Source organism: Leptonotus elevatus, chromosome 6 (assembly GCF_054856555.1).
Source record: "Leptonotus elevatus isolate MCC_2025b chromosome 6, RoL_Lele_1.0, whole genome shotgun sequence".
NCBI lineage: Eukaryota > Metazoa > Chordata > Actinopteri > Syngnathiformes > Syngnathidae > Leptonotus > Leptonotus elevatus.
In genome coordinates, this window is record NC_141244.1 from 21,104,388 (window position 1) to 21,116,811 (window position 12,424).

The 12,424-nt window shown below is 35.7% G+C and overlaps 1 protein-coding gene and 1 long non-coding RNA gene across 6 annotated transcripts; one reads left to right on the top strand and one right to left on the bottom strand.

Annotated features, from left to right (window-relative positions):
* Nucleotides 1-598: 598 nt before the first annotated feature.
* Nucleotides 599-11,809, bottom strand: scn1ba (sodium channel, voltage-gated, type I, beta a). 5 transcript variants are annotated; one of them, XM_086079504.1, is made up of 7 exons: nt 11,601-11,809; nt 10,224-10,403; nt 5,735-5,901; nt 4,235-4,472; nt 3,997-4,138; nt 2,348-2,422; nt 599-2,215 (listed from the first exon to the last, which is right to left on the bottom strand). In XM_086079504.1, the coding sequence occupies exons 1-6, from the start codon at nt 11,632-11,634 to the stop codon at nt 2,356-2,358; spliced, it is 828 nt and encodes a 275-aa protein (XP_085935630.1). In that variant the 5' UTR covers nt 11,635-11,809; the 3' UTR covers nt 599-2,215; nt 2,348-2,355. The 5 variants fall into 5 exon arrangements, with proteins under 5 accessions (XP_085935630.1, XP_085935629.1, XP_085935631.1 ...); XM_086079503.1 differs by lacking the exon at nt 2,348-2,422; XM_086079505.1 differs by lacking the exon at nt 2,348-2,422 and having other exon boundaries at nt 10,224-11,244.
* Nucleotides 2,132-11,796, top strand: LOC147172696 (uncharacterized). The gene is made up of 3 exons (XR_015095457.1): nt 2,132-2,485; nt 4,012-4,162; nt 5,712-11,796. It is a non-coding gene; the product is annotated as an uncharacterized LOC147172696 (long non-coding RNA).
* Nucleotides 11,810-12,424: the final 615 nt, after the last annotated feature.

Consider the following 12,424-nt stretch of genomic DNA (forward strand, 5'->3'; position numbering starts at 1 on the left):
ATAAAATAATAAACATATTTAACACACACATACAACATATATAAAAATTCTACATACTGTTGAAATGTTTTTGTGATTAAAAAAAAAAAAAAGACCAAGAAGTAATTTCAAAACTTGTTGCACTGTTAAGGTGACCTCTAACAACTTCATTGGAATAAAAAAAATAATTATATATACATTTTCAGGGGCAGTAAAAAATCAACTAAGATGTGGTTGCACAAGTGTGCACACCCTCTTGTTACTTAGCATGTATGTTAAGAATCAACCAATCACATTCAAGCTTAAGTTAAATGGTGCCTATGGTTAACCTCAAATAAAGTTCATTTGTTCTAGCAGGCTTTTTCTGGCATTTTTTTTTCCTTTCTGGCAGAAACTTAAAAATCTTGTGCTAATACTCTTACGGCCTGCTATTTGGAACTGTTCATAATTCCCTCCACCTTACCTGGGGCCGCAGCTGAAGAAAACCAGCCCCTGTTCAAGATGCTGCCGCCATCTTGCTTTTGTTGATGAGTAGTGTTGCATTTATGACAAACGTACCGTTTGGAGTTGTGGCCAAAACTATCAACATTGATTTCATGATGGGCATGACTTTAAAATCTAAAGTTGAAACTTTTATTGGTCAAAAATATGCATCCAACAGTAATACGCTACAAAACCTGTTTTTCTTTACATTCTCTTTTTATGTTTTTAGTCAATACAATGCTACTTAAAAAAAGAAAGAAAAAAAACTGGTAACAAAAAAGTGTGGTGTCTTTTTTGTGAACTGGAATTTCAAATGCTTTCAACAGGAGTAAAATGGTTTGCTGTGCAGTGAACCCCCGCTACTCGCAGGGTATAGGGGGGGAGCTGTTCTAAATACATTGAAGAACAATGTTGTTTTTAAACAACAAAAATTGATAAAATAAAATAGGGATGAACCTCTAATAAGGGTTTTCCACACAATTGTTTTTAAATCAATTTAAAAAAAAGAAGGGATCAGTGAATAGGTGAATCCAAGAGAGTGACAAACCACGAGTATCCAGGGGTCCGCTATATTTGGAAATGAACACAAGCACACACTACTATTACACACTTTTGAAATATTTAAAATTGCAGTCTCGCTCTGTTTTCCACTGGCTTTTCTGTTTGGCAGCTCGTGGCAGTGCTTTGCTGCCCTCTAGTGGCTTCTATTATAATACATAAACAAATAGACTTGCAATCAGACTTTTTACACTTGTTGGTTTTCCTTGTGGAGGCACACGGCTCACATTTTTTTTGTGGGAAGTCCACAGAATTCATGGGAATCCATGCTATGTGTCGTTTGCTGTCCCCAAGAAACGTATTGTGTGAAATATTCTTATTTATATTGTAATATGTTTAAACTTTATTTGTTTTTTTTTTGCAATTGCAATTTATTTGTTAATTGAAACTGAAAATGTTAAAACAAAAACAAACAACTATTTTTCAAATATTTGTTTATTGTATTGTATTTCGTTTTTTTATGTAACAAGGAATTCCCATTTTATCATTTAAAGTTGTTTTCTTGCTTTTTAAAAATGTAAACTGCATCTATAATTATCTATGCCCCCAAATTCATCTACTGGATAAAAAAAACCAAAAAGTGTATTTGGGGTAATTTCTCATTAAACACTTTATTGAAATAAATACATCAGTGCTTTTCAGGAAGCCGTGAGAAGTGAACTTTAATTATGAAACAAAATTTGAGAATTCAAATTAGTTAAAGAAATGCCATATGGAAATAACACTTTTTATTGGAATTTAATCTCTCTAAATCAATAAAATAGTAATAAAAAAATAAATTGTAAAATTTTATTGGAATATTTGTGATATTTTTCCAAATATTTCTGGGCATACTTTTTTGGGCAGCTGTTATGGCTGAATTTATGTATTTTTTAATAACTTTTTTTTTATTACTATAACAATTATTTTTTATTTGATTGTTGAATTATTTATTTATTGCTTGTGCCACAAATAAAATGTAAATACAATATTGTATATATATATATATATATATATATATATATAATTAATAAAAAAAATTATTGCTTCAGGAGGATGCAATGAAATGGGAAGCTACACCTATACACAGTGTTGTTTGTCACAAATTTGCATAAATTGTGTGTGTCACACTCCCGTCTTGGCGTGTTGTCGCGGAGGAGACGGTGACGCCGAAGGTGGATGTGAGAATCCGTCTCTGCGCCAGCTTTTCCCCAAACTGAGGCGACACAAAACAACAACGAATAATAATTAAATGCACGATCATGTTTTCTATCGTGCGTGTGCGTACAGGCGTTACATTGTAAAGATAAAAGGATAAAAGTATCCGGTATCGTGGATTGGAGCCTACCGTGTAAATTACTCTGCCACCTGCACAGCTGCGCAGTTGTCTTTGTTTTCAGATGCTACGGCTAAGTACTCGGCCCTGAGGCGACGGAGAAGGAGAAGGAGCAGCAGGAGCAAGGAGAGAAAAAAAGCGTCAAACAGGGTAAGAGAATCAAAACAAATCAGAATGTGTGTTTTGATTCAAGAGGAGAACACTGAATGGAGGAGGGAAGCGCGAAGTCACTAACTAGTCCTACCTCATTCATTCATCATAATCTCATATCTCGTCCACGTGACCATCCACCGTTTCTCCTTCCATCCTTTTTAGTTTAAGTACATCCAAGAGGATATCAAAGTAATAAAACAGCATGGTTTTAAGTTCCAAAGGGAAAGATCGTTAAGGATAAATTAGAAAAAAACAGAAAGGACAATCAGCAGGAGGAGGAAGTGAACGTTTGGACCACTTGGTAAGTTTCTGGAAGCTTCTGGGTTGAGTTGCTGTTGTGTGCTGTCTTCAATTCAAACATCATTAACATGAACATTGATGGACTGTCGTATTAATTTGCTTTAATGTTCCACAAATTAATGACGCAAGCTTGCTCTTTTTGACTCTAAAATGTATACTGTGCTATAGAATGATGCCGGTTAGCAGTTAAGTTTTAAGGACACTTGTGAGAAAACGTCTTTTTGATGTTGGTTTTATTCCAAGTCTGTCCTTTTAGAAGAGGTTGTGTATTCAATTATCTGAACACATGCAACTTTGCCGTACAAAAGTCTAGCCCCATATGCTATCTTAATGCTAATACGCAATGAAAACTGCATAGATGAGCCTGTCAAGGCGCTATCTGTGACCCCTGCACAATCTGTGACGCGCATTCACACAAGATCGGCCATCTTGGATCGCTAACTACGGCAAGCACAGCAGAACAAAATACCTTTATATGCCTGCGCGATAGTGCGCGTTCGTAAAAAAGATGTAACATGAAAAAAATTCTTAATTCTTGATGCATTTTAAAGTAATTAAGAACTTTTAATCCTATACGTTTTAAAGATGAATTTTTTTGACCTCATTACATTTCCTGTGTGTGTGCGTGTGCGTGCGTGCGTGCGTGAAATGACCCCTCACCCAGCCTCAACCCCTATAATATGATATTGGCCACACATTATTATAAATAAAATAAACCGTACCCACTCTCACAGCAAACTATAAGTATGTGTCAAAAAAAAAATATTCGTACAAGACATGCTTGGGTACAGAACTGCTTTGATTAAAATTTAAAAAAACAAATGTGCACGTGTTCTGTACCTTAAGCAATGTATATTTCTTTTTGCAAGTGTAAACGTGTTTTGACCTATGTGGTTGCCGTAGTTAGCGATCCAAGATGGCCGATCTTCTGCACATGGGCGTCACAGATCGTACAGGAGTTACAGATAGCGTCTTGACAGAGCTAACCAAACTAGCATCGATGTTATGCTAGTTACATGTAACCCTTTAAGCAACTTCTGTTTGAACACAAACAGTCGATCAACAAATGTAGCTAGGATTGATTTAAAATTATTTGAAGGAAATCTTTGGACTATATCTGGCAACAAGCTTTCATTTTTTTCCAAATCATGTTAGTGTTAGCCCATCACATTAGCACCGATTGTTTCAATGAAAAGGTGTTGACTCACGCGCTCTCCCTCAAGGCCTCCTCGCCGGCCGCCGAGATCTTCCTGTAGCAGTAGATCATCTCCACCAGAAGCCACAGCTGCAGACCGATGATGGCCAAGTACATCATCACCTCAGACAGGATGGACGCTATCCCTCGCGTCACTGACAATCCAGTGAACAGCATGGGTGAGTTCCGGCTCTATGGTTATCATCACCCTCCCCCCAAAAAATCCAAGTAAAAGGGCAAAGGGCGCGTACTTTTGGGCACCACGCGTACTTGTATGATCTTGCTGGTGTTGGTGTGGAAGCTGTAGTCATTGTAGACAAGCACGCGGCTGAACACGCACATGTAGCTGCCCGTGTCGTTGAAGGTGATGTTGACGATGTAGATGGAGCCGTCCTGGAGGTCCAGCGTATGTCGGCTGCCGCGCCACTGCACGCGCGACTCGAAGCGTTCGTCTAAGATCCAGCCGTGCTGATCCTCGTAGCTGTACAGCTACCGTAAATTGAAAGCCATGCATATCAATCAGAATAAAAACACTGTTAGCAGTAGCATTTACAGGACCTTTTTTTCGTATTTAAAAGCACTAACACATTATGTAATTAATTTGTAAAATCAATTTCATTCTGTTGTTTATTTTTTTATATATGTACTGTATATTATTTTTTTAAGTAAAATTGATGAAATGCCTGATTTGTAAAAAAAATATATATATATTTTGAATACATCAAAGCCTTACATTTTTCGAAGTTAATTTTTAAAATGACAAAAAAATCGTAATACATATTTTTTAAAACATTTTTTAAAATGTTTATAACAACATTACCTTTGGAACTAAAAAAATTAATGTATAATTTTTACATATAGAATTTAATTAAAAATGTTTGGCAAGCTGTGTGCAAACTTACATTTTTAATTGAGTCCAAAGTGTTCCATAAAAATTAAAAAAAATATTTGTATGATTTGTAATTTGACATTAATTAAAAAAAATACAAGAAATGCAATTTTTTTTAATGCATATTGTTCATTGAAAAATTTGTAACAAAAATAATGCGTAATTTTGTTTTTATTTAATATAATTTTATCAATTTAAGTAAAAAAATGCCATTTGTGTAATGTGTGATCTTAATATTTTTAATAATTACAAAAAATATATATAAAAATATTTGAAAACCGTAGCAAATACATTTTCTCATAATGTGTGATTAATGTCAAATTTCTCATTAATAACAAATGTGTAGTTGTGCATTTCTAATACAAAACATTTAAACAACAAGATTTTTGTTTTTAAAACGTCTCATTTTAATTTTGAAAATCTAAATATTTGGTTAGTATTACATTATGATATCACTTTCAAATTATTAATTAAAATGTTCTAATTAAAATGTGTCAGGTGTTACCTCATATATTGAGTGTACTAAAATATTTTTGTCATTTGAATGATGATGTTGGAGTAAGTCATTATATTAAATTTAATAAAAAATATGATGATGTAATTTTCCATTTTTAATTAAATGTACATCTTGATTTAAAAAATAAAATGTTGCTAATGTGTAAATTACTGTTATAAATGTAATATAAAATTGACATTCAAAATGTAAAAAAAAAAACATTTTAAATTTGATTCAACTTTTAATGTAATTTTAGAAAATTATTTATTTTTCTTTCTTTCTTTTTTTTTTTTAAATCAAAATGATCAGTGTAATTTGAAATCCCTCCTTTTCTTTCTTCCAGTTGCGATTGTGCGTGTGACTGACGTGTGAGTAGTCGGCGTCGCCGACGGCCTTGAAGAGCCAGGTGACGCTGGCCGTGGCCATGACCTCGCCCCTCCTCTTGCATGAAATGCAGCCCAGTTTGAAGCCTCGGTTGGCCACCGCCTCCGTGTCTGAGTCCACCTCCACACACGCACCAGTGCACACGCCCGCTGGAGGGAAGACATGTAAGACACCTTGCGTCACATAATCGCCAACATGACAAATTCTGTCTTAAAGGGCTTTAATTGGAGTAATATCAATTGGTCTAAAGCATTATGTCCTGTTAAGCCCTTTTCACACTGCACTCGCTCAGTGTGAAGAAGTTTAAAAATAATTAATTAATTTAAATTGATTTGAGATAATTGTATTCATATAGTTGAGTTAAAATATATGCCTTTTGTATATGTTTTTAAACATTTAAAAACATAATAATATTTTTTTTAAATAGAATGATTGAATCATTTTTATAAATGCGACGCCGTGATGATGACTGACACATTAATCCACGCCAGATGTGCATGCATCTGCTAATCCCAATAAGTCATTTTTATATGCCAAAAATACAGGACACATCATTCATAATTTCATAATGGCGGGAGCACAGCATCCATTTATGAGAAGGTCAACCAAAACAAACGAGCAATCAACCAGGCAGGCTGTGGGCAGCTCAATGTCAAAAAAAGGCTTTTATGCTGACACGGTAAAACCACTAACCAGACAGTGAGCAACGCACACGTGGACGGTATTTGCACACCGCATCAAAAATGTCAGCGCGTTACATAATCTGTGACCTGACGAGTCGGGATTACGCAATGGATATTCCATAATTTGCCGTGTGCTAATCCTTTGAGGGAAATCATGTGTGATCTCTAACGCACAAAAGACACACAAATACACCATTTTTATTTAAATAACTACCAGTAGTAGAATGCGATGTGTCTCATAAATCCTACAATGCTGTTTTTCTTAATTTCCACAATTTATTTGAGCCCTTTGAAATCTGCCTAGCAACAAGTCGCCAATATAACGTGACAACAGAATACATATTGGCGGGAAAGTATTTACTTTTTTTTTAATCTAATACGGTGGTACCTTGACTTATGAATAAACTTTGTTCAGTGGTCATGCTCATAACTACTATTACTATAATATATCCACATTAAACAAAAAAAAAAGAAAGAAGTAATTAACTGAAACCTAGCAACAAGGGTCCAATCAGAGATGATGTGTTTACATCTTTTTCAGTTTTTAATATTTCATTGTGTAAAATTATTACAAATACAAATAATAAGAATAAGAAATAAAAAGATGTGTAAAAACCGGAAGACAGAATGAATTGAACGGCCATGAATGGGTGGAATAAGGACCATGTTGGACCTCTCATACACACAAACAGGAAATGCCAAACATTTGTGACATTTCGCTGGATTCAGAGCGAGCTTGAAACTTTCCACAAGGACAACGAGCCATTTGAGCGAATCTATGCGTTTCCTTTCCTTTGACAAAGTCGCCACTTTGACTTGGGACAATGAATGAGACTGTGTGACAACTATGCCGTCAGGAGGGAGGGTGAAGCATCGAAGCTTTGATTCATTGGCCCTAACGACGGATGGATTAATTAGCGAGGTCACGAGGCGGACGACATATTGTCTGCCATCACTTTGATAGCTGCATCCATCTGGCCAAGATGGACTCTGTGTGAGCTGAATTCATAATGTGCGCTTGTCCTTGGACTGTCACACACACAGGAAGTAGTGTGTCATACATGCTGATGGAACATAAAGGACAAATGTGTTTTCCTTTCACTGTACTTCTTTTTTTCTTTTTTGAAGCTCTCCTTCACCCCTATGGACAACTGGGCCACTGAGAACACTTAATTATTTGTCATTTTTAAGATGTGCAGAAATGAATAGAGCAAATGCATATTGGGTCCAAATCAACGTTTAGTTCAATTTTTGGCACGTACAAAGCAATCCATTATTGCACTTAGCACTTTTCCTCATTCATCAGTGCATCGATGGGCCATTTGCCATTTCCAAGATGGCTGCAACCAAGGTAGAAATATTCCAGAAAGTGAGTTTCAGAGATTGATATAAGACCCAGAAAGTCAAGCTTAATATAAAAAAATAATATATAAAAATATAATATATAATAATAATATTAATAATAATAAAATATATATTAAAAAATTGCATATGTATATATATTTTTTTTTTCATATGTATTCTGTATTCTTGATTATTGGATTTTATTTTCGTATTTCAAATGGTATTTTTACTTTTACAATTTTAGCTGAATACAATCATATTAAATTGACCTTACATATTTTTTGCTTTTACCCTTTTATATTCAATTTCATTATTTATTTTCCCCTGTATTTTACCAAATAAAGGAATTGATTTACTTTATAGTTTTTCCCCCCCAGACATTTTTTTTAACTAAACAGTGAATCAAACATTAATTTGTATTTCTTTATCAGTTATTATTTATCTAATAATCAAATTGTTAATCTATTTTAAAGAACAAAAACAACTGTCTTTGCTTAGTAAATAACAATAATAAATTGATCCAATTAACTAATTAACTTCCTAATTGATTGTGTACTCTGTTCTTAATTATTTTAACGTATTTAACAGTCCATATTTTACTAACAAAAATACAGTATTTAGTCATGTATTTCAAATTTTTTTATTTGAATTTTCCAAATTTGAATTTAAAAGACTTTTAAAAAATATATATTTTAAACGTAATATACAATACATCTATTTATTGCTTGTGCTCTTTGCAGCCATCCGTCACTGCACCTAATATAATCCTTAGCCTGAACTGTTACCATCCTTCTGTCCTCCTCATCAGTATTCTATGCATGTTCATTGCTGCTATTGACTTTTTTTCACATCAAGTGCACTTGTCCAGATTTAAAAGGCTGCTATTTTTAATCAAGCCGCCGTCTTGTGAGCTCTCATCCAATTTCCTGCCTTATCCCCGCTAGTGTGTCCAGATGCGCTCCAGTCAACACTGAACTCCGTCCAAACCCTCTGTCGCCAAAAACTTAGAAGCATTGGTTTGCTGCGACATCACGCCGTGTGTTCTGTGTGTCATTTGATATTATTATAAGTGTTAAAGCTGCAAGCAGTGATGAACCCCCTTGAATTGGCCTTGGAATTCACCCTGAATCAAAATGGCCGACTTCCTGTTCACTTAAGTCTTAGCATCAATTGGGGCTCTTTTTTTAGCAATTTTTTCTTTGTTGGAGTTGGTCAATGAACAAGTCCTGGAATTTGCCTCAAGGTGGCTGCTTCAAATCAAAATGGCTGACTTTCTGGTCAATTTTGGGCATTGGTCCTTGAGACTTTTTTACATTCCCTGTTATAATAGACATATCCACCAAATTTCATGTTGATCTGTAAAACTAGTGTGAGACGGGTTTTTTGTTAGATTTTTAAACTATCCATGGGCCACTTATGAGGGAATTTTCCTTCAACCAAAATGGCCGACTTCCTGTTCAATTTTAATGTTCTGGCTGTTATGATTGTCATGTACACCAAATTACGTGTTAATCTGTAAAAGGGGTGTTGGGGGCTGTTTATTTTTATTTTTTAAAACTTTTTCTTTAGCTTTCCCATATTATAAAATACGTCACCGTTTTTTTGGGGGAAGGGCATGTAAATGACCAGAAAGAGCTAAATTTGTCATCACTGCTTGGTACTCGGGCTGTCATAATAAGACAAATAACAGCAGCTGGATGAGTCAAGATAATCTCTCCTAATGCATCGCATCATTTTTTGTGGCCTCTTTTAAATCCTTGGTCTTAAAACGAGATCATCTGTGACGCGCAACCTTAAAAGTTACTGTGTTTAAAGCAACATTAACAACTGTGAATAATAAAGGCCCGCACACCTTTTATTTAATTGGCTTTTGCCGGGGCAGCTTCATCGATCAACGCAAAATTTGGAGGGCATGTCTCTCACAACAGGATTCACAAAGAGTCTAAGTAGGATCCATGGCAGAAATTGAACAGAAAGTCTGCCATTTTGGTTTGAAGCAGCCATGTTGGGCAAATTGAATTGAATTATCTGGTTTGTAGCCAATTTTAGCAGAGGTGGTCAGCAGCCTGAGGAAATGTTGTTGAAAAAATGTAAAAATTAAGACATTATTTTAATAGTGTGACGAAATATAGTAATAATAGTGCTGATTCTTCTCCTAAGCAGTCCATTGTGGGCGGGACATTTCGCCAAATTTTGATCATTGCAAGGATTTTCTGAAAGTTAGAAATAAAATTTGCCCACCAGTTTTGCCATTCAATCCAAAATTGGGTGGGAAAAAAACAGTGAAGATGCCAGCAGGTGGCGCCAAACCACTCTTTTTATATTAGACATGGCCTGAGCATCAACCCAAAAAAAGTGAATTTTAACTTTGAATATCAAATTTGCAAATGTCAAGCAATCAATATACAGTGTTACCACGGTAACGGAAACCAGTAACTACTCACCTTGAAGCGCCACGAGGAGGACCAACGATATAAATGTCAGGGGGGCCTCTGCCAAGGCAGACATGTTGTCACTAACGTTCAGGTATACAAAAAAAAATGGTGAACCTGCAGGATATTTTCCAAAAAGTGAAGAAGAACCGGGAGTTGAGAGTCTTGGATGTGATGCTATGTGCCCCAAAACTAAAAATGAACAAAAAGTAGGAGGTGGAACAAAAGAAGGATTTCAGAGATCGCCTCCCCAAATGCTTCACAGTGTCCACTTACAGAAGAAGAATCACTCCCAGTATCGCCTTTCAACCTCTCAATTATTTATAATGGCGGACCTCTCGCAATCTTGTTTCTCTTTTTTGGCTTTATCCCACAGAAAACGTCTTTTGATGTTGAATGGAACCACAGGGTTTACTTGTTCTTTGGCTTTTTTAGTCCATGTTGTCTACTAATGTGTAGAATGAATGCAGCCTTGCCAATAATAATTAACAACCCCCTTGAAATGGTTTGTAAAAGCAAAGCGCTACTTTTGTCTAAATTTAACTACTCAACTCACTTCAACATAGTTACTTGACACCAAATTGCAACAATATTGCAACGGAGCACTACTTTTGTCTATTTGCAATTCCTCAATTCACTTCAACATAAAGATGATGTTTTATTAGTTTGGCGTGAGAACAAAAAAAATAAAAAATCCGTGATTAACCTCCAAAAATCTGCGAATATAGGTAAGTCCACCAAGATGGCGCCAAAGTAATACTTTTATTGCTTTATCCTGAGCACAAAAACTGTGAGTATTTGAGAGGATAACTTCCTCCCTAAAAATCAGCGAATAACTGAATCCACCAAAACACCACAAGACGTGCCACACACCAAGCACACAAACAGCCGATGGGTAAGTTTTTCAGCAAATGGCGGTGCTTGGGTCCCCATCAGCGATTAGGTGAATCCACCAAAATGGTGCACAAAAATGGCAACTAATGAAAAAAATGTCCCTTGGAAAAAATCCACAAAAAAGATGAATCCACAAGACCTGTGCATAAAAACAGTAAATATGTGAGTTTTTGGCAAATAACAAAGGATATGTCCCTACAATTGTTTATATAAATCCAAAAAGCAGGTTAAAGGCTACCGTAATAGCCTCAGCAACAAAATCAACAAATAACAGAGGATATGTTCAACTTCTTAAAATCTGAATTGGCCTGAGTTCTTAAGCAAATAAACTCTTCAGTTCCAGGAGGTTTCTTAATTCTTACACGCATGAAACCAGCCCTAAAGTGTTCTCAAAGTCAGCTCAAGTAGCTCAAATGAGATTTAAATGCTGTTGTAAATACAAATAAATGCACCTCGCTGTCAAAATATCCTCTATTGCAGAAGCAAAATTCTCACTTGTGATGATCCAGAGGTGGTCGCATCCCGTCATTTACTTATTACGCAGGTTCCCAGATCCCACTCGGCAGTTATGCGCCGCGCCATCGGAGGGCTTTCAAATTTAAGTAAATGAAAAAAGCAGGACGACACCAGAGAGTAGAGGATGTAAAAGATCAGGAGGCTCGCTCGCGGACATGACGTGGCCGTATGTGGAGGGAGGCTGCTGATCTGTCTTTGGGATAAGGGGGAGGAGGAGGAAGGTCGGGTGGGGGTGATGTGATGCAGGGTAGAGGTGGAGGGAGAGGAGGATGATGGAGAGGTGTCAGGGCGTTGCCATGGCAACAGGGAGTTGGATGTGGACGCTCGCTCCCTATACTTCCACGTGTTTTTGTTTTATTTGCATAGAAGTTTTCATGAAATATTTTTACTGTTGCATGTTACAGAAAGTCTGAATGTGTTTCTCCTTTATTTTTGGACCTTTAAATCTGCGGTTAAAATGATTTATTATTTTTATTTTTGTAACGTTTTGCATTTTTAGCATCTGATATGTATTGGTCTTCATTTTTGTTTTATTCTTTCTGTAATGCAAAATGCAAAAAAATTATCTCGATCTGACTATAAAATATTATTTAAAAAAGCAAATTTTACTTGTTTTCCTCTTAAATTGAACGTGTTTTCTCTTCTGCGTCATTCAAATAACACATTCCTCCTGTAATTCCACAAAAATGGCGGCTAGAGGGTAGTGATGTATCAATAATTAACCGTTCTGGCTCCCAGATGCATAGTTTATAAGGATCATAAGGAAATAATAATAATGATAACAATAATGATGATAATAATAA